The sequence below is a fragment of the Bos indicus x Bos taurus genome, chromosome 18, assembly GCF_003369695.1.
Source record: "Bos indicus x Bos taurus breed Angus x Brahman F1 hybrid chromosome 18, Bos_hybrid_MaternalHap_v2.0, whole genome shotgun sequence".
Lineage (NCBI taxonomy): Eukaryota > Metazoa > Chordata > Mammalia > Artiodactyla > Bovidae > Bos > Bos indicus x Bos taurus.
Genome location: NC_040093.1, coordinates 19,884,945 through 19,903,904, shown reverse-complemented (window position 1 = coordinate 19,903,904; position 18,960 = coordinate 19,884,945). Strand labels below are relative to the sequence as shown.

At 55.0% G+C, this 18,960-nt stretch overlaps 2 protein-coding genes across 3 annotated transcripts; both read left to right on the top strand.

Moving 5' to 3' along the window:
- The first annotated feature begins 166 nt into the window (after positions 1-166).
- Positions 167-9,983, top strand: USF2 (upstream transcription factor 2, c-fos interacting). 2 transcript variants are annotated; one of them, XM_027514344.1, is made up of 10 exons: positions 167-386; positions 657-703; positions 811-929; positions 1,073-1,273; positions 1,693-1,843; positions 1,977-2,064; positions 2,369-2,427; positions 8,886-8,980; positions 9,123-9,251; positions 9,351-9,983. In XM_027514344.1, exons 1-10 carry the CDS (start codon positions 325-327, stop codon positions 9,438-9,440), a joined length of 1,041 nt encoding a protein of 346 aa, XP_027370145.1. In that variant the 5' UTR covers positions 167-324; the 3' UTR covers positions 9,441-9,983. The 2 variants fall into 2 exon arrangements, with proteins under 2 accessions (XP_027370145.1, XP_027370146.1); XM_027514345.1 differs by having other exon boundaries at positions 295-386; positions 1,073-1,192; positions 9,351-9,977.
- Positions 9,984-12,623: 2,640 nt separating this feature from the next.
- On the top strand, positions 12,624-14,108 carry HAMP (hepcidin antimicrobial peptide). The gene is made up of 3 exons (XM_027514414.1): positions 12,624-12,796; positions 13,739-13,798; positions 13,889-14,108. The coding sequence occupies exons 1-3, from the start codon at positions 12,710-12,712 to the stop codon at positions 13,988-13,990; spliced, it is 249 nt and encodes an 82-aa protein (XP_027370215.1). The 5' UTR covers positions 12,624-12,709; the 3' UTR covers positions 13,991-14,108.
- The last annotated feature ends 4,852 nt before the right edge of the window (positions 14,109-18,960 follow it).

Sequence of the window (18,960 nt, the reverse complement as noted above, 5' to 3'; positions counted from 1 at the left end):
AGGGCCGCGTGCAGCGGGCGGGGGGCGGCTGCGCTGCGTCCCGGAGCCTAGAGCCGCCGGGAGCCGGCCGGCGGGCGAGCAGGCGGAGGCGGCTGCTGGAGCAGCGGCGGCGGCGGCGGCGGCGGCATCTCCTCCTCACATGACCCCACTGTTTGTCCCCGTGATCAGCGCGAGCGGCTCCCGTGTCTCCTCCGTCCCCTCCTGCCGCGCGGCGTGAGCGCCGGGCTCGGGGCCCCCCCGGCCGCCCGCCCCCTCCCCTCCCTCCCCTCCCCTCCCCTCCCCTCCCCCCCCGGGCCCGGCGCCCCCCCCGCCCCCACCCCCCCCATGGACATGCTGGACCCGGGTCTGGATCCCGCTGCCTCGGCCACCGCTGCTGCCGCCGCCAGGTAAGGGAGCCCGGCCGGCCCGTGCCCCCGCGCGCCCTGGTCCCGGCCCTTCGGCCTGGCGACCGGGCCGCCATGATCCCGAGCGACCGCCCGGCCCAGCTCAAAATGGAGGCCGCTAGGGAGGGGGAACCGGCACGTATACCCCCGGTCCCCGGTCCCCAAGGGGCCGCCGTCGCAGACTGGGCTGGGCGGGATGGGGGCCCTGCACCTGGGCGAAGGGGCGGGGGCGCGGGCAGCCCTGATCCCCTCTTCTTCCTGTGCTTCTCGCAGTCACGACAAGGGACCCGAGGCAGAGGAGGGTGTCGAACTGCAGGAAGGTGAGTGCTCGCGGGGCCCACCAGGGCCGCGACCTGCGCCCGGGAAGGCACTGGGGGCGCCCTGGTTCGCGCCACCTCTGACCATCCCCGCGACCCTCCGACCGCAGGCGGGGACGGGCCTGGGGCGGAGGAGCAGACGGCGGTGGCCATCGCCAGCGTCCAGCAGGCGGCGTTCGGCGACCACAACATCCAGTACCAGTTCCGCACAGAGAATAATGGAGGACAGGTGAGGCTAAGGGCCCAGAGCCCGGCGGGCAAGTGGAGGGCTGAGTCCCGGACGGGCGGGCAGGCGGGCGGGCTGGGAGGGGCTCGGACCTGGCCCCTGCCCGGGCCCCAGCGCGGGTCTCTCTGCTCTGCCGCCCCCTGCAGGTGACGTACCGCGTAGTCCAGGTGACTGATGGTCAGCTGGACGGCCAGGGCGACACAGCAGGCGCCGTCAGCGTCGTGTCTACGGCTGCCTTCGCAGGGGGGCAGCAGGCTGTGACCCAGGTGGGTGTGGATGGGGCCACCCAGCGCCCCGGCCCCGCTGCTGCCTCTGTGCCCCCAGGTCCCGCAGCGCCCTTCCCACTGGTAGGTGCCCAGCATCCTCTGGGGGGATGGAGAAGGGGCACTGGACACTGACTTTGTTCTTGGGGAGCGCCAAGGGGGTGGGGCACGTGGGACTAAGATGCTGCCTTCAGGCCCTCAGGTCAGATCTCTTGTTTTGCACGGTGAAACCTGGGGCAAGACCTTCGGAACATCTTTTTTTGTTTGTTTTGTGAAATGGGAATCATGGTCACAGGGCACTCTCTTAGAGTTAAAAGTGGGTCAGCTCCCCAAGTGATTGCTTAGTATCTGTCAAGTTCCAGGGCTGTGAGACACAGGGCAGAGTGGGACACAGGGGTTCCCCACTCTCTGTAGAGAATGCAGTAAACATCAAATATGGTGGCTAGGGGATGGATTGGGAAGCAAAGATGGCTAAGGGTGGCCTCTGTCCTCCTGCTCCCTAGGCTGTTATCCAAAATCCCTTCAGCAATGGTGGCAGCCCGGCTGCTGAGGCTGTCAGTGGGGAGGCCCGGTTTGCCTATTTCCCAGCGTCCAGTGTGGGAGATACCACGGCTGTGTCCGTACAGACCACAGACCAGAGCTTGCAGGCTGGAGGTAAAGGAAGGAAGGGGCCAGGGCGGAAGGCAGGGGAGGCAACAGGCCTAGCAGGGAGGGAAGCTCCCCCCCAACCCCTAGCCAGTTCTGACTCTGCCCCCAGTTTTAGTGCTAACCCCCACTTTCCCTGCAGGCCAGTTCTATGTCATGATGACGCCCCAGGACGTGCTTCAGACAGGAACGCAGAGGACAATTGCACCTCGGACACACCCCTACTCCCCGTATGTGCAGGAGACCTGGTCCCAGGAATAGGGGACGCTGGGAGGGCCTGTCGTGGGCACCCAAAAAGAGGAGGTTTTCCCGGGATGGGAACCAGGCAGTTGAATACACAGCAGGCAGTTGGTGTATTTTTTGGTCAGCTTTTGCTTTTCTAGTTTAAGTAAAGAAAATACCATTTTCTCCCTCTCTTTGTCTCTGCATATCGATTTGTCTTGCAGAGATCATTTTTAAGTCTGACTCCTTAATAAATGTTTGGACACACAGGCTGGAGGTAACATGTACCCATTTTTTTTCATACTCTTCTAGGAAAATCGACGGGACGAGAACGCCACGGGATGAGAGAAGGAGAGCTCAGCATAATGAAGGTAAGGTCAGGCAGGAGCTGCTAGGCCTCATGGGCTCAACCCCAGCTGGGTGTTTGGAGTCACAGATCAGTGGCCGGGTTATTGATCCAAGTACTCGAGAGGTGTTGGTTGAATGCTGGGAAGGCAGAAGCAGAGAGGCTACTTGTCAGCAGCAGATATAGGCAGGAGGCATGAGCTGTGGTATATTTGTCTTCCTGGCTGGTGACTCTAAAGTAATGACCAGCAGTTTAAATGGCGAGTTTCACATTCATGTGTGGATTTTCTGCTCCTCTGGGAAAGTTGGGCTGCTCTGGTGCAGCTGGACCTGCCTTCCCATGTGGCAGCTGGTTTGCTCAAGCCCCCCACCCCACTGCTTGCCTGGCTTCCAGAAGTAGCTCAGATCTGAGAGAAAGTACATCTGAAATGAAATTGCAGGCAGTCTGTGTCTCTGGCTCAGGCCGGCGCATGAACATGTCCAGGGAACACTTCCACCCAAATAGCTGTCATTTGGCAGATACTTCCTGAAGGAGGATTCTAGGCTGGGCAGTATGTGCCCTGTGCTAGGTATGGAACCTAGCGTGGAGTGTTTAGGAAACTCGGGTTGGCTCAAGGTAGTGTGTGACTGAACACTGACTGGAGGAGCAGGTGATATTTCCCCAGGGAGGTGGCCTTTGGGAGTGCCTGTCCAGCAGAGGGAAGCACAGGAAGTCAGGGTGGAGAAGGGTTGCTCCGGGGGTGCTGGTTTGGTTGTAGCAGAGGTTCCTTGTGGAGTGCTTGGGAGGGCCAAGGAGGGCCTTGAATGTCAGGGTGAGGCCTTGAGAGTCCTCACTGTGTTTGATGGGGGGTGGCTGACGCAGCTATGCTCTGAGCGGCTCGGTGAGTTCAGACCTTTACTCAGCACATATGTGCTAGGTGCCAGCCCCTGTTCTAGGCCTCAGATACACCCAGATAATGGAACAGGCACCTTGGCTCTCAGAGGGTGTTCATTCTGGTGGGAGAGACAGAAACTACACAAAGGTGCAATAAGACGTCAGGGAACGTAAGTCATGTGTCATGTGAAGGAAGATAAGGCTGGTAAGGACTTGGAGGGTTATGGTGGCAGGGAGCTTTGTGGGCCTCTCTAGAAGTGACGCTTGAGCAGGCGCCTGAATGGGCTGCCCACAAGCCTGAGGAAGAGTCCCAGACAGTGAGGGATAAGCAAGTACAAACACCCAGCCCGAGCTGGAACAGACTCGGTGTGATTGAAGAAGAGCAGAATTCAGGAAAGGAAAGAGGAAGTTGGCAGAGTCATGGGAGGACTGGCCAGGGCCAGATCACATGGGTCTTGTCACAGGCCCTCCCAGGGCCCCCACTCCTGGATCTTTGTGCTGGTTCGAGGGGAAGTCAACAGAGGGGTTGTTTATGGAGACTGGATACTAAGGGTGACGGGATGCCAGAAGCTAGGAAAATAGGAGGTGACTGCACCTGTGGGCCTCAGACAGGACAGGGCATGAAAGGGGGTCAGGGGAGGGGACAAGCTGTAGGGGAGAAGAGGCCAAGGCTGAAGAATCAGGATTTTATGATGGGGTCAGGTTCATTTAAAGGGAAGCAGTGAGCATGAGCTTGGTTTTGGGGTGTGGTGGGTTTGAGGGGTCTCCTATTGGCTCCCAGGCAGTCCCAGCTCTGCTACATACCAGTCGTGTGACCTTGGACTGGCTCTTCATCTCTGTGCCTGTTTAGTCCTGTGTACGAATGTGTTAACATGACTACCCCAGAGGCTCATAGTGAGGGTGCAGCGCGTTGAGACGTGAGCCCTCAGCTACCCCCAGGCTATTGTGCTACCTGCTAAGACCACAGCAAACAACTCTTGGAAGATGAGCCAGTCACTCTCCACCCTGCTGTCACTGTGCCTCTCACTGGGTTAATCCAGCTCCAAAGTCTTGACTCTTCCTCATCCTATAAAAGTCAGTCCTGCTCATGACCTTGCCCTTTCTGACCAGCTGCAGCCAGCCCACTCTGTCCTAACCTGCAGAACGTTTGACCCACCCTCTGCCCGGCAGCCTCCCTGTACCCTTGGCAATCTGGCTCATTTCTCTACCAAAACGGCGCCATTTAAGGTCACCCGTGATGACCTCATTGCCAAATTCACTGGCTTCCTTTCCTGCCTGCACTCCAAGCATCTGGCCCTGCCCATTCCCCTCTTCTCGGGAACGTTCCTTTCTGCTCTCCTTGCCCTGGTTCTCCTTCCGAGCCTGTTCCTGAGGGCAGGGCTTCCTGGTCACCTGGAAAGCTTGTTAATAATCACCATCTCTAGGTCGTCCTCACGAGATGCTGAATGGGTAGGTCCGAGGGTGTCTGGGAGTCTGCGCTAAAACAAGTTCCCCAGGTGACTCTTCATGATGGGTAAAGTTGGGAAGCTGCTTTGGCTGTTAGTATCTCTTGGGGTCCAGCCCCTTCTTCCAGTGGTCAGGAGAGTGAAACATCAGGCCTGGGGACGGTCAGTCTCCCCTAGTCCCTGTCTCCAGATGTTGGTGTGTGTCATTTCTCCCAGGAGAGAGTCTGCGGGCTTTGTCCAGAAAAGTATGTGACTCCAAAAAGATGAGACTGTTCCCTGATGTCCTCCCAGGGCTCCCCAACCCCGTGCACTGCCAACAGCTGTCTTTCTGCTCCATCTCTCTCATGCTCCTCCGGACCCATATTTTGGGGTGCTTGTTCCAAATTTCTATTGCTGGTTGTCCTTGAAGCATCTCACACTCAACTTGTCCAAACCAGAACCTGCCGTTGTCCCTCCTTCCCAAAGCCTCCTTCTTCCAGAGCAGCAAGAGGGATCCCTGTCATGATTACTCAAGCCAGACCTGAGAGCCAGGCCACTTCAACTCTGCCCTCTTTGTCCCTCACAGCCACAGGACCCGAGACACTGTGCCAAAGTGGACCTCCAATCGACCTTTTCTGCTTTTCCCTCTTTGCCATGTTTCTTGATACCACAGGGGCCCATCTCTGGGCCGCAGGCAGATGTCTTCAGGGCCCCAAGGAAGTCAGTATACCTGGTGTAGCAGAAAGGGGAGTGGTGGTCCCCAGCAGTGACTGGGGGCCAGTGTGTCTGTCCTGCCTGAAGGGTGGTCTCACAGTGCCCGCCGTTGCTGTTGTGTCAGAATTTGGGCTCACTACTCAACCTCTGAAGAAGCCAGAAATCCAGATCTTTACGTGAAAACTGATTGCTCAGTTGCTTTTTCTATTTCTTGGTTCCTACTCATACTGTGACCAATTTATGTGTTTTGCTTAACTGGGGTTTGGTTTGCTGGGTGTCTTCCCCCAGCTTTTTAAGACGATTTTTAAACCTTTCTTTTTTCTCAATACAGGCCTTTATAGTTGCAGATTTCAGTCTTATACTGCTTTAGCGTTATCCCATTTGGACAGGTTGTGTTCTCTTGTTATTCAATTTGGAATGTTTCTTGTTTTCCTGATTATTTTTTCACTGACCCATGGGATTATTTAGAAATGTGTTGTTTAACTTATGAATGTTTATGGGTTTTCTGGATTATCTTTTTTTTTTTTTGAACATTTATCTATTTGGCTGCTTTGGGCCTTTGTTGCATCATGTGGGATCTTTAGTTGCGGTGCCCAGACTCTCTAGTTGTGGCGTGAGGGCTTAGTTGCTCCACAGCATGTGGGGTCTTAGCTCCCCAAGCAGGGGTTGAACCCACCTCGCCTGGATTTGCCAGGCGGATTCTTAACCACTGGGCCACCAGGGAAGTCCCCTGGTATCTTCTTGTTACTGATTTGTAAATGAGTTTTGTTGTGATCGGAGAACATACTCTGTATATAACTTAAGTCCTTTGGAATTTATTGAGACTTTATTTTATGGCCCTAAATACAGTCTATCTTGGTGAAAGCTTCTGTGTGTGCTTGAAAAGGCATATCTGCTGATGTGTGTGGAGTGTTCCATCAGTGGTAACTAGGTCAAGTTGGCTGACAGTGTTCAGATTTTCTGTCTTCATTTTTTTGTCTACTTGTTTTGTCGGTTACTGAGGAGTGTTGATATCTCTAGTTATATTTGTGGATTTGCCCATTTCTCCCATCAGTCCTGGCAGATTTTGCTCTAAATTGTGTTTTAAATGTTGTATGGCTACGACTTAAGCCTTCTGAAGAACAGACATGGCCTTGGTTTTGACTGGTCTTCCTCCATTTCACTTGTGCTGAAGTGGTCTCCCCAAGCCACAGGCCTGACTACATGCCAAGAAGGGCCCCAGACTCGAGGGCCTAGACCCCTCGGGGAAGAGAACACAAGGTCCAGACCCACTGACAGGGCATTCAGGGCCTTCACAACCTATTTCTGCCACCCTTTCCGATCCCCCTGCCCCAACTCCTTCGCCCACCAGAATGTTTCCATGTCGCCTTTTCTGGGTTCATGATGCCTGTCTGCCCACTGTCCTTCCTCTCAGAAACCAGCCCCATCTTTCCGTTCTAAACCTTTCTCTGAAGAGACAGTCCACCCCACTCCACGCTGAAAGCAGTACTCCGCCCGGGCATTCCCCAGGCACTGGGCACTGTCTTCAGTTGTAACCCCCAGTCTGTGGTGTCAGTGTCTACCATTCACGTGAATTTCACGTTGGTGCTGTGAGTGCTGGCACGACAGCGGTTGAGTCCACCATGGACTGGCCCTGCAGAGTGCCCTGCACACAGTAGGGCAAGCAGTAAGTTTTGAAGAAGTGAATACGAGCCAGAGGTGTCCCTTACCCCCTGCCCGGCCCCCAGTGAGGAAGGGAGGAGTGGGCATGGGATGCGGCTGCAGCATGGGACCCAGGCTCAAGGATGTCAGACTGCAGGAGGGTAGCGAAGGGCAGCTGTCTGCTCGCGAGCTCCTCAGGTGGCACCTCAGAATGGATGTGGAGGCTGGGCCGGACTCTTAGCTCAGCTGCTGTTCGGGGCCACAGAGTCCCCAAGGACCGTAAGACATGACCGCCCTGACTGGGAAGGTTCACTCACCAGGGTAGTGATGGGGCACATGGCTGTGTACTCACTGACCCCAGGGCCAGGGTCAGGCGAAGCTCGATACCGGGCAGTATTCTTATCCCTGTGGTAAAGGGAGGTTGTGGGCAGCAAGAGAGGAGAATGAGGGAGGAAGCAAGTCCATGTGGGAGGGTGTTGTCACCCAGGCCAGAGTAGGGGCACTTGGAAGGACCGGTCAGCAGTGAGAGGACAAAAGCAAGTGCCAGGGGAAGACAGTCGGGTTTTCTTCTAGTGGCCAGGCACGTCCTTTGAGGGAACAGCTGGGTTGAGGGGCAGTGCTGGCCTCAGGAGGAGAGGGGGTCAAGGGCAGCCTTCTGGCCCACCCCACTTTTCTCACTCGCATCCCGACCCTCTCCGCCAGTCGCCCAAGCCTGAGAAAATACTCTCCTTTACCCTCCTTTCCAAATCCCACCCACAGTCTCCCCTTCCTATAGTGACCACCTGCATCTGTCCATGGACTGCCTTGGCAGGAGGGTGAGACTGTGGGGCCAACTGGGCTTTCTTGTGTGCCCCTAGCAGTGCCTCGTACTGTGCTTAGAAGGTGAGGAAAGGCTGGGACAGCTTTCTCAGTGAGCCCCAAACCAGGGGTCTCAGGCTGCAGTGCAGGCAGCCCCCAGGCAAGTCGTGACAGGCCACAGCAGAGATGCATACGAGCCCTGTCTGCAGGGGGCAGCTGCCACTCAACTCAGCAGACAGAGTGAGACAGAGCAGACAGAGTGTTATAAATCACACATCTGGACTTTCCAAGTAAAATCTGCCAGTAGCTTGTCAAACCTGGCCTTCAAGATAGGGTTCGTGGTGTTTCTGGGTGACCCAGTGCCCTGATGATGGGCCAGGCCCCTGAGAACTGCAGTGCCAGCTGGGGAAGCTGAGACTTGCTGCCGGGGCCATGGAGAAGGATTGTAAGTGGAGTGAGATGTGGTCAGACTGGGATTTTAATGATGAAGAGAAAAACAGGACTGTGGGGTCCAGAACTCGGGATACATGAGTACCGCCATGGAGAATCAAGTTCAGGGGCTGTGGGGACCAGAAAGGGTCATCCGGGTCCTGTGTAAAGGGGCTCTGGCCCCTTCTTGCCTCCCAGGGACACGTGCCCACTGTGCCACAACTCCTTTTTTCAAAAGAGGCCAGTTGTTATGTGAACTTTTCTAATTTTTAAATGTTGACTCAAATTTTTCAAAACCTGCTGGGCCAACCAACAGAACAAACCCTGCAGCCCCTCAGCTGTCGATGCTGCGCTGAGGGTATATGTGGCACTTGAGGGTGGCACTTGAATTTCTCGGTTCCTATTGAGGAACCATGTGGAGCGGGCTAGAGCCAGCTGCCTGGGTTCAGGTCGGGCCCCTGCACTTGCTGGCCATGTGACCTCGGGCGGGCCCAGCTGTGCCTCGGCAGCCTCGGCTCTCGTGGCATCTGCCTCGGGAGGTAACTTGCCCGGGCATAGAGGGAGCACACTGGACACAGCCTTGTTCCTACTCTTTTCGCCGCAGTGGAGCGGAGGCGGAGGGACAAGATCAACAACTGGATCGTCCAGCTTTCAAAAATCATTCCAGATTGTAATGCAGATAATAGCAAGACGGGAGCGGTGAGTGTCCCCCTGGTCCCCCAGCCCCCTTGCAGAGAATCCGTCTTGAGTGCTGGGCGTGGGAGTTGTCTCGGGCTGAGACGACTGGTGGGCATTGGCTGCCAGGCAGTGCTCACTGATGCTCATGCCCACCACTCCCCAGAGTAAAGGAGGGATCCTGTCAAAGGCCTGCGACTACATCCGGGAGCTGCGCCAGACCAACCAGCGCATGCAGGAGACCTTCAAGGAGGCCGAGCGGCTGCAGATGGACAATGAGCTCCTGCGGCAACAGGTGAGCCACAGGGCTGGGAGGGCAGGGACGGGGGGCGCCCAGGAACCCCAGGACGCGGGGAGCCAGCTCTGGCTGCTTGTCCCCCGTCGTGTCTGGCAGATCGAGGAGCTGAAGAACGAGAACGCCGTGCTCCGCGCCCAGCTGCAGCAGCACAACCTGGAGATGGTGGGCGAGAGCGCCCGGCAGTGACACCACCTACCATGCGGCGGGGGCCGCCTCCGGGCCCCCACCGTCCCCTTCCCCAGCCCTTAGCACAGAGAGGGACAGACGCCCCTCCCCCAGCTGCGTTTTTTATAGTAGATTTTTAACAAAAAAATGGGGAGAAATAATGCATTTCTGTGGATAAGCGCCCACCGCCCTCCTCAACTTGGAAACCATATCCCGTCCCCCATTTGTCTGTCTCCCTTCTCCCGGCCCCCACTCAACCCGGCACTTCTGGTGGTCTCACCTGGAGGCCAGAGGGAGGAGGACAGAGCCCCTGCCACACCCCGCTGCCTCCTCGGACTCCCGAGGTACTGAGACCAGGGTGCTTATGGGGAGGAGGGGGTCCTGCGGGGGGCCTGGACCCAAGCAGGGAGGCCACGTCCCACCCCACCTCTTGTTTCTGGAACCCTGCTCCCCTCTGGGTGTGTGAGTGTGTTCTAATTTTCTTTATGGAAAAAATGGACAAAAAAATAGAGAGAGAGAGGTATTTAACTGCAATAAACTGGCCCCATGTGGCCCCGCCTTGTCTGTCTGTGTATTTGTCCATCTCAGATGTGGGGAGGGGGTCTGGGGTCTACGCAGGGCTCCCGGGGACAGGACCTCGCTCTTCTGTTCGTGGCTGAGTACCAGTCCCGGCCATCCCGCGCCGCCCGGGACCCAGTCTGTTGGTTGTACAGATGGAGGAATTAAGGGATGAATAGTGTCTTTGAGGCCCCAGGTGGTGCATATGTGGTGTGGGGGGCAGGGGGAGCCAGGGTCAAGGATATGCCACATGTTTTTGGAGGAGAGGCTGGGGTCTTTCATGTCACCAGTTCCTAAAAACAGGACTATCTCCTGACTCTGCCCTTCTGGGCTAACGCCCTCCCCTCTGCACTAGCCAATGGTGGGGCCTGGCCTTGAGCCCCCCACCCTCAGGGAGGGCAGATGGCCAGGAAGCCAGGCTTGGCCCGTCAGCCTGTCGCCTTGCACCGCGACTCTGGCGCCTGTGCTGTGACCCCTGCCCCTGGTTGATGATGAAACCTGGCCTGAGCTGAGATGATGCAGTGATGCCTGGGGGGTGCTGCTGTGTCTCCCTGTGGGTGAGCATGCAGCCCCCATGCAACTCCAGCCACTCCCAGAATCTAGGTCTGGTCACCTTGCTGAGCTTGCCACCCCACACCCATCCCAGATATCCCCGGCTGCTTTCTTCCTTCCCTCTGAGAGCCCTGTCTCCTGTCCTGGCCATTTCTCTTTTGGAGAGTGAGACTGTGTACAGCTGGGGGAGCCTAACAGATGGCAGGAAACTGTTACTTCCCAGGGTCCCATGTTTTCATGCTTTTCGAGTGGGCCTTGGCAGCAGTTCAGGGCCAGGAAGAAGAGTTCATTCCTTGGCAGCACCATCCCCAGGCTCGTAGGGTTGTCACTGGGTGGCCCAGGAGTGACAGAGAGAAGACAGCCAAGGACCTATCTCTGAAGTCACGATCTGCTGTTCCCCTGGGCCGTGAGCACCCTAAGATGGTTCAGGTCATACGTGGCAATGAGATTGCCACAGCCAGGCATCCTTGGTTCAGCTCCTCTTCCATCGTATGCAGGAAGCCAGCCCTCCAAAGAAAAGCCTGATTTGTAGTGTTTGCCAATGTCTGTGGTGTAAGTACACCCACCAGTGGGGGTTTCAAGGTGCCAACATGATGTTCCCGACTTGAGTTGGGATGCACACAGTGTGCTCATTGAGCCAGTACAAGCGTGGTCTAGCAGACCCACCATGCCCTCCTGTGTTTTCTGGAAGCAGGAAAGCCTGGTGCTGAGGACACAGGACCCAGGCTGGAGGCCCAGCTCTGCCTCTGGATGACCAAGCTTTGGCAGTGTCTTAAATCTTTGCCTTCAGCTCCTCTCCCTAAACAGTGAAAAAGATGAGTCTCTGGACCTCCCTGATGGGAGTCCAGTGGTTAAGAATCCAACTGCCAATGCAGGGGACGTGGGTTTGATCCCCAGTCTGGGAAGAATCCACAAGCCACGGGGTGACTTAGCCCATGCTCCATGACTACTGAGCCTGTGCGCTGCAACTACGGAAGCGCACACACTCCAGAGCCCCTGCTGTGTGACAAGAGAAGCCACCGCAACGAGAAGCCCAGGCACTGCAAGGAAGAGTAGCCCGTGTGCAGCAATGAAAGACCCCAGGGCAGCCATAAATAAATAAATAATAAATCTTTAGTTAAAAAGTCTTAGGTGGGCATGGTGGGCTCCTCTCCCAGGAGCAGGGTTTGGGAAGCTGGGGGGTCGGTGGCTGAGAAGGCAGCTAGGGCCCTGAAAGCAGAACAGAGCCCGGGATGGGGCAGGCAGGAGCTGCTCAGAGGCAAGGTCGCACGGGCTGAGTTAACACAGAAATGAGTCAGTGTATCTGTTGGCTTGTGAGGTGCAGTCATCGGGTGTTCGCTGTTACCGTCACCACTGTCCTTTTTGGCCAAAACTTCACAGGAACATTTCCCAGATCCACAGGGCCACGTCTTAAGGTTCTGACCCTTGAGAAACCCCACACGTGTGCTGGGGGCTCCTGTGGACATGAGCTCCTGCACATGGGCATCACGGTGTTCCCTCCCAGGAGCCAACCTCAATCCAGTGCCACTGTGGTTTACTGAGTGCCTGCTCTGCATTAAGTCCTATCCTAGAGAGTGGTGACCAAGCTGTGAACAAGGTAGTTGACAGAAGAATATTCTCATGGAGCTGACATCCTGGTCGGAATTAGTGAACTTAAAAACAAGGAAACACTTGTGTTTAGGAAAGGCTGTTCATGAATAACATAAAAGATGGTGGGAGAGTGATGAGGGGCCCGGGAAGTGACAGCCATACTGCTTATGAATGAGGAGGTCAGGAACCGTGTGAGGTGGAAGAAACCTTACTCCTGCTCTTCGATCCGTTCTACTGCAGGGGCAAAAGGGAATGTTTTTCCTGAAATCAACAAGGTGATGTCATGTCAGGGAAAGTGTCTCCCAGGTGGCTGACTAGAGGCGTGTGTCCGTGGTCGTGTCTGCCCCACCTCCTGGACACACCTCTGTCGGCTGAGGGTGACACAACCCTGTTCCCTGTCACCTCTGTTCCCGCTTATCTCTCCCGCCTTTTCGGCGCCACCACCTTCTTGGAAATGAGTTGGGCCAAAGGGGAGAGGGCTTCGCATCCCCGCCTCCCCCAGGAGGACCCATAAAAGCAACTGTAACTGGGCTCCCAGACACCAGAGCAGGTCCTAGACCTAACGGCAGGACGGCCAGACAGACGGCACAATGGCACTGAACACACAGATCCGGGCCACCTGCCTTCTGCTCCTTGTCCTGCTCAGCCTGACCAGCGGCTCCGTTCTCCCTCCCCAGGTGAGAGCCCACAGGGCCTGGGGCCCCGGAGGGCAGCCGGAATCGCTACGGCCCCTGGGAGACGACTGCAGAGGGCAGAGGGAGACCCCCAGCATGTGGGCAGAGCTCAGGGCAAGGGAAGGGGGGACAGACAGCTGTTCAGAGCACAGAGATGGGGTACTAAGCGGCAGGGTCTGGGAGCCCTGATCTAATTCCACAGTGATTTACTGAGTGCCTGCTCAGCAGTAAGTCCTGTTCTAGACAGCGGTGACCAAGCTGTAATAGTCTCATGGAGCTTGAATATTCTCATGAATATTCTCATACATCCAGGGCAGGAAACCAGCCAATGAACTTAAAACAAGGAAATATTTGTGTTTAGGAAATGCTATTCCATGAATAACGTAAAAGATGGTGGGAGAGTAATGGTGGGGTTGGCTATTTTGTGAGAAAGTGTTATTTGACCTATTTGGGAGGATAAGAGAAGGGGGCAGCCAGCAGAGACCGAGGTGGGGGCAAGCACGGTGGACCCGAGGAGCAGAGGGCTGGGTGAGTGAAGGAGATGGTAATTGGGGATGAGACCAAGGGGTGGCCGTGCCAAGTCTTACAGGCAAGTGCAGAGGAAGCCCTGCAGGCTTGGGAAAAGGAGAAAGCTGAGATCTGACTGATAACACGTGGGGAATGGGTTGTGAGGGGCAAGATACAGGGTGGGGACAGGCCTCCAGGCCATGGAGGGTCCTATAGAAGAGTGAGCAGCTGCAGAGAGGGGAGGAGACAGATCTGGGATGTTTGCAGACAGGAGAACCGCCTGTGGGAAGGAGAGGAAAGGTCCGAACGAGAGGCCACTCCTGGGACTCCAGCTGGGCCAGGAGATGCCAACCCCTGGGGAGTCACTGCTCCGGGGAGCTAGACTGAGAGCTCTGCCAGTGCCCTGCCATCCTCAGTACCCCCTTTTGCTTTTCACAGACACGACAGCTCACAGACCTCCAAACCAAGGACACAGCTGGAGCGGCAGCTGGCTTGACGGTGAGAGCCCCTGGGACTCCCCTCTGAGCCTCGCCCGCCTTCCCGTGCCTGCGCCCCCTACGCCCAGCTCACTGCCCTTCCTTCCCACAGCCCGTGCTCCAGAGACGGAGACGAGACACCCACTTTCCCATCTGCATCTTCTGCTGTGGCTGCTGTCGTAAAGGCACATGTGGGATGTGCTGCAGGACATAGACCACCCCCCCAAACCCCCGCCCTCCGTGCCCTCCTCCCTTATTTATTCCTGCTGCCCTCCAACACTCGATGAATAGTCTTGAAATAAAATGGCTGGTTCCAGCTCCTGTTTTCCAAACCAGAGTCTCTGTTGTCTTTGCTCCCTGCCCAGGTCTAGGCCAGAGGCTTGTCTTGGGCCCTGTCTCGGAGGGCCAGTCCTCCTCGGTGGGGTGTGCAGGGTCTGTGTGTACTGGGAGGTCGCAAGGAAGCTTGGTGAAGGATATGTTTTCTCTTCTTCCCCTACTTCAAAAGACCTTGAATTTACTTTGCAACAGCAGGGAGTGAAAGTTCAAGTTTCCTCTTTGGAATCTTCTTAAAAACGGGTAAATTCAGATCCCTAGCAAGGGTTCTCAGAGCAAGATCTGGGGACTCCTCCAGGGCCCCACAAAGTGGAGACAACTAAAGATGCTACCTATCTTTCTCACACTCATTCTCTTGAGAAGAGACTGTGGAGCTCTCCAGAGGCTCCATGACATGTGTTGATCTTATCCTTCTGACAGCTAGCTGATGGTGTGCTCTGTGTCTTGTGCTTTAAAAATGTCCCAGTTTTGGGACTTCCCTGGTGATACAGTGGTTAAGAGTCTGCCCACCAATCTGGGAGTCTCGGGCTCGATCCTTACTACAGGAACTGGGATCCCACATGCTGTGGGGCAACTAAGCCCAGGCTCCACAAGAAGAGAAGCCACGGCAATGAGAAGCCTGCACATCACAACTACAGAGTAGCCCCCGCTGGCTGCAAGTAGAGAAAGCTCACTCGTAGCAACGAAGAACCAGCGCAGCCAAAAAATAATAAAAGATAAAAAATACCTAGTTTCAATTTCTAATAGATAAAGCAACTATAGCGATGACTCACGAGAACAAAAGGTTTTTGAAGTTCTCAACAAGTTTTCAGAGTATAAAGGGGTCCTGAGACCAAAAAGTTTGAGAAGCACTGTCCTTCAGGGAGCAGACAGGTGCAGTAAATGAGTGAGGCCTGATGGATTTGTTTCACAGGAGCGTCTTCAGTTGTATGCTCTCAGCTAGGACACGCTTGGCCTAGGACCCATAGGACAATACCATTCACCTCCACAGGGCTTGAATTTCCTCCCTTTCTTCTTGAAAACTGCATTCCTCTCAATTTATGTGATTTGCCCACTTTTGATAGAAGAGGAGATGCAAGATGCATTTCATTATCATCTTAGCCCGTGAGAGCACATCGGCGCTAGCCCGATGATAAAGGGCCTCAGCCACTTGGCCTCAGAGTCGTGTAAAGATAGGGACTGCGGAGGCTGGGGGCCCCCTTCAACAAGGGCTGCCAGGCAGGGCTGCCGCACCCACTGGCAGGCCAAACATCACTAGAGCTACTTTTCAAAAGAAGGTGGCGATCCTTATTTTTATGTGAAATTTCCTGATTCCTAAAATCTTGGCAACTGATGAAAGGAATCCAATTTTTAAAAAATCAACACTCTGGGAGCCAAACTAAACCCAGCTGGGAGCCAGATTGGTTCTGCACACCATCAGCTTCTGCCTTGGAAGCCACAAGAGGCTCGTCGTCTGCCAGAAGTTTTCCTAAACAGAGATGGAAGGACAGGGAGAGGAAGAGCTGTGTGGGGAGCTTGGCCGCACCTCTCAGCTGTGGGATTTCTGAGGCGTCCTTGCCCCACTGTGAAACCCCACCTCCTCATCTGTAAAAGGAGAGAAGCTTCTAGAGTCCTCAGTTCTTTGGACTGTCATGATGCTCAGCAACAGAAGAGTGTGAAGCGGTTTTGGAAACCATCCAATGCCTCATCAACGGGAAGGATTCGTACTGACAGGAGGTGGAGGCCTCTCAGACTCTCCCCATAAATAAATACCCCGGAGGTGTGAAACTCGAAATTGCTGATTGCATTTGATGACACCAGAGCTTTTTGAAAGAATATTTATTTTTATTTATTTATTTGGCTGCACTGGGTGTTAATTGTGATATGCGGAATCTTTGTTGCAGCATGTGGGATCTAGCTCCCTGACCAGGAAGTGAACCTGGGCCCCCTGTATCGGGAGCAAAGAGTCTTAGCCACTGGACCACCAGGGTCATCCCCACACCAGTGCTCTTCTCTCAGCTTAGCCAGTCCTCCAGGTGGTCCTAGTGATGGGAAGCAGAGGTACCCAAACATCAGTGTGCACCCGAATCTCCCAGAAGGCCTAGTGAAAGGCAGACTTGGCAAGTCCAGGGTGGGGCCCTGGAATGAGCATTTCTAACAAGCTCCCAGCTGATACCGCTGCTGCTGGCCTGGGGGCCACACTTCGAAGACTCCTGTTGTTGGCTGACGGCAGAGAGCGCCTCTGGGTTAGACTAAGCACCTGCTCCCAGTCAAGAGCACGTGGACCAAGGGGGTGCAAGGGCTTGATTCTGTCCTAAGATGAGTTTTGCTCAGTCTGTACAGTGTTTTAGGTAAAAATTGGGCAAATACCTAAAGACTGAGATATTTCACATAGAAATCTGAACTCTTGCTGTTACAGACTGAACTAGGTCCGTCTGAAATTTATATGCTGGGGTTTCCCTGGCAGGGCTTTCCTGGTGGCTCAGATGATACAGAGAATCTGCCTGCCATGCGGGAGACCTGGGTTCAATCCCTGGGTTGGGAAGATCCCCTGGAGAAGGGAATAGCTACCCACTCCAGTATTCTGGCCTGGAGAATTCCATGGACTGTATAGTCCATGGGGTCGCAAAGAGTCGGACACGACTGAGTGACTTTCACTCTTTGGCAGTCTGGTAGTTAGAACTCAATTCAGTGCTTTCACTGCTGGGGCCTGGGTTCAACCCTTGGTTGGGAAACTAAGATCTTGCAAGCCATGTGGCCAATAAATAAATTAATTAATTAAATGTAAATGTTGGCATCTTAACCCCCAATGCAATTCTGTGACCTTATTTGGTGATAAGGTCTCTCTTTTTTTTTTTTTTTTCTTTTGATTGCTTGGCTCAATATGTGGGGTCTTAGTTCCTGCACCAGGGATCAATCTTAATCACTAGACCATCAGGGATGTCCTTTGATAGAGTCTTTACAAGGATAATCACATTAAAATGAGGTCATTAGGTGGGTCCTAATCCAGTAGCTTTGTTGTGCTAATAAAAAGTGGAAATTTGGACACAGAGACCCACATATAGGAGAACACCATGTGGATGTGGAGACCTCTAGTCTCCAGCATCATGAGACAATTTGTTGCTGTTGTTCAGTGCTAAGTTGTGTCTGATTCTGGCTTCCCTCTCCTTCACTATCTTCTGGAGTTTGCTCAAACTCATGTCCACTGAGTTAGTGATGCCATGCAGTCATCTCATCCTCTGTTATCCCCTTCTCATCCTGCCCAATCTTTCCCAGCATCAGGGTCTTTTCCAGTGAGATGGCTCTTTAGCATCAATGGCCAAAGTATTGGAGCTTCAGCATCAGTCCTTCCAATGAACACCCAGGACTGATCTTCTTTAGGATGGACTGGTTGGATCTCCTTGCAGTCCAAGGGACTCTCAAGAGTCTTCTCCAACACACAGTTCAAAAGCATCAGTCTTTTGGCGCTTAGCCTTCTTTATGGTCCAACTCTCACATCCGTACATGACTACTGGTGAAACCATAGCCATGAGACAATAAACTCTATTTTTTAAGCCACCTGATTTATGAGGCTTTGTCACAATCACCCTAGCAAACCTGCCTTTCCTGGAAAGACCTGGTGATTGGGCAGCACTGGTAGATGGATCTGAGTGGCACCTCACCTTTCTTCGGGCACAGGCTCTCAGGTCCCTGAGTCCTCCAGTGGGCTGGGGACCCGGGTGCAGATCTCAGCAATAGCACCCCCTGTGGGACACACTCACCTGTGCAGCCCGCCCCCAGGGACAGCCTTCGGTTCACCCCCAGAGAGATGGTGGACCCCTCAAACTAGACACACAACTCCAACGCGGCTGGTGTTGATGTGGAAGGCTGTGACATCTGAGTCCTCCAAGATCTCCGTGTCCTCCCCCAAAGCCCACGCACCAGGTCCCTCTCTTCTCTGGGACCCAGGCGTACAGGCCCCACCCCAATCTCAATGGGCCTTTGTCCCTGCCTGGGAAAGGCACGGGCAGAGTCTGACATCATGAAGCCTGAGGTGGGGGTGGGACTCCTCATCCCCCACCGCCCGCCCCCCACCCCCCGCCCGCCCCTAGGCTTCTCTGACTCCTCACTCCCCAGTCTGGGGATTTCCCCGCCTCGACCCATTCCTGTGCCTCAGGGCGGGGTTCTCCCTTGGGAGAAAGGGCCCTCTCTCCCTCCCTTCCTCCCCACTGCTCTGGCCTGAAGGACAGAAGATGGCCTAGTGTGGCTGAGCAGCTCACGATCAAGCCACTACTACGAGGAGGCTGAGATGACAGAGGATGAGATGATTGGATGGCATCACAGACTCACTGGACATGAGTTTGGGTAAACTCCAGGAGTCGATGATGAACAGGGAGGACTGGCGTGCTGCAGTCCATGGGGTATCAAAGAGTCAGACATGACTGAGTAACTGAACTGAACTGAACACTTAGTCACACCACCACCAGGCAAAGGTTATGACTGGGCCTGGGGCAGCAGGAGGATCACCATAGAATCTGCACACAGAGGGTCCCCACCCAGCTCAGAGAGTCAGCACAGCCCGGGTTGGGCACCCTCGTGCACCAGGCACTGTGCTAGGGAACACGGGGGTGAACAAGACAGACAGACAGGCGGACAGACGGAAGCCTGAGCTCAGATACCAGTGGGGAAGCAGCTCACTGAGGGTGCAGGTGGGCAAATGAGGTGCTGAGGGCCATGGAAGGACCGGGCAGTATTTAAATATTTTATTTATGGTTGTGCTGGGTCTTCACTGCTGCTCGCGGGCTTTCTCTACTTGAGGTGAGTGGGGGCTACTCTTCATTGTGGAATGAGGGCTTCTCCTTGCCAGTGGCTTCTCTTATTGCAGAGCATGGG

Coding starts and splice junctions, on each gene's coding strand:
- HAMP (XM_027514414.1), top strand. CDS start 12,710: ATGGCACTGAACACACAGATCCGGGCCACCTGCCTTCTGCTCCTTGTC. Junction 12,797..13,738: donor GCTCCGTTCTCCCTCCCCAG/GTGAGAGCCCAC, acceptor TGCTTTTCACAG/ACACGACAGCTCACAGACCT. Junction 13,799..13,888: donor GAGCGGCAGCTGGCTTGACG/GTGAGAGCCCCT, acceptor TCCTTCCCACAG/CCCGTGCTCCAGAGACGGAG.
- USF2 (XM_027514344.1), top strand. CDS start 325: ATGGACATGCTGGACCCGGGTCTGGATCCCGCTGCCTCGGCCACCGCT. Junction 2,428..8,885: donor GAGAGCTCAGCATAATGAAG/GTAAGGTCAGGC, acceptor TTTTCGCCGCAG/TGGAGCGGAGGCGGAGGGAC. Junction 8,981..9,122: donor ATAATAGCAAGACGGGAGCG/GTGAGTGTCCCC, acceptor ACCACTCCCCAG/AGTAAAGGAGGGATCCTGTC.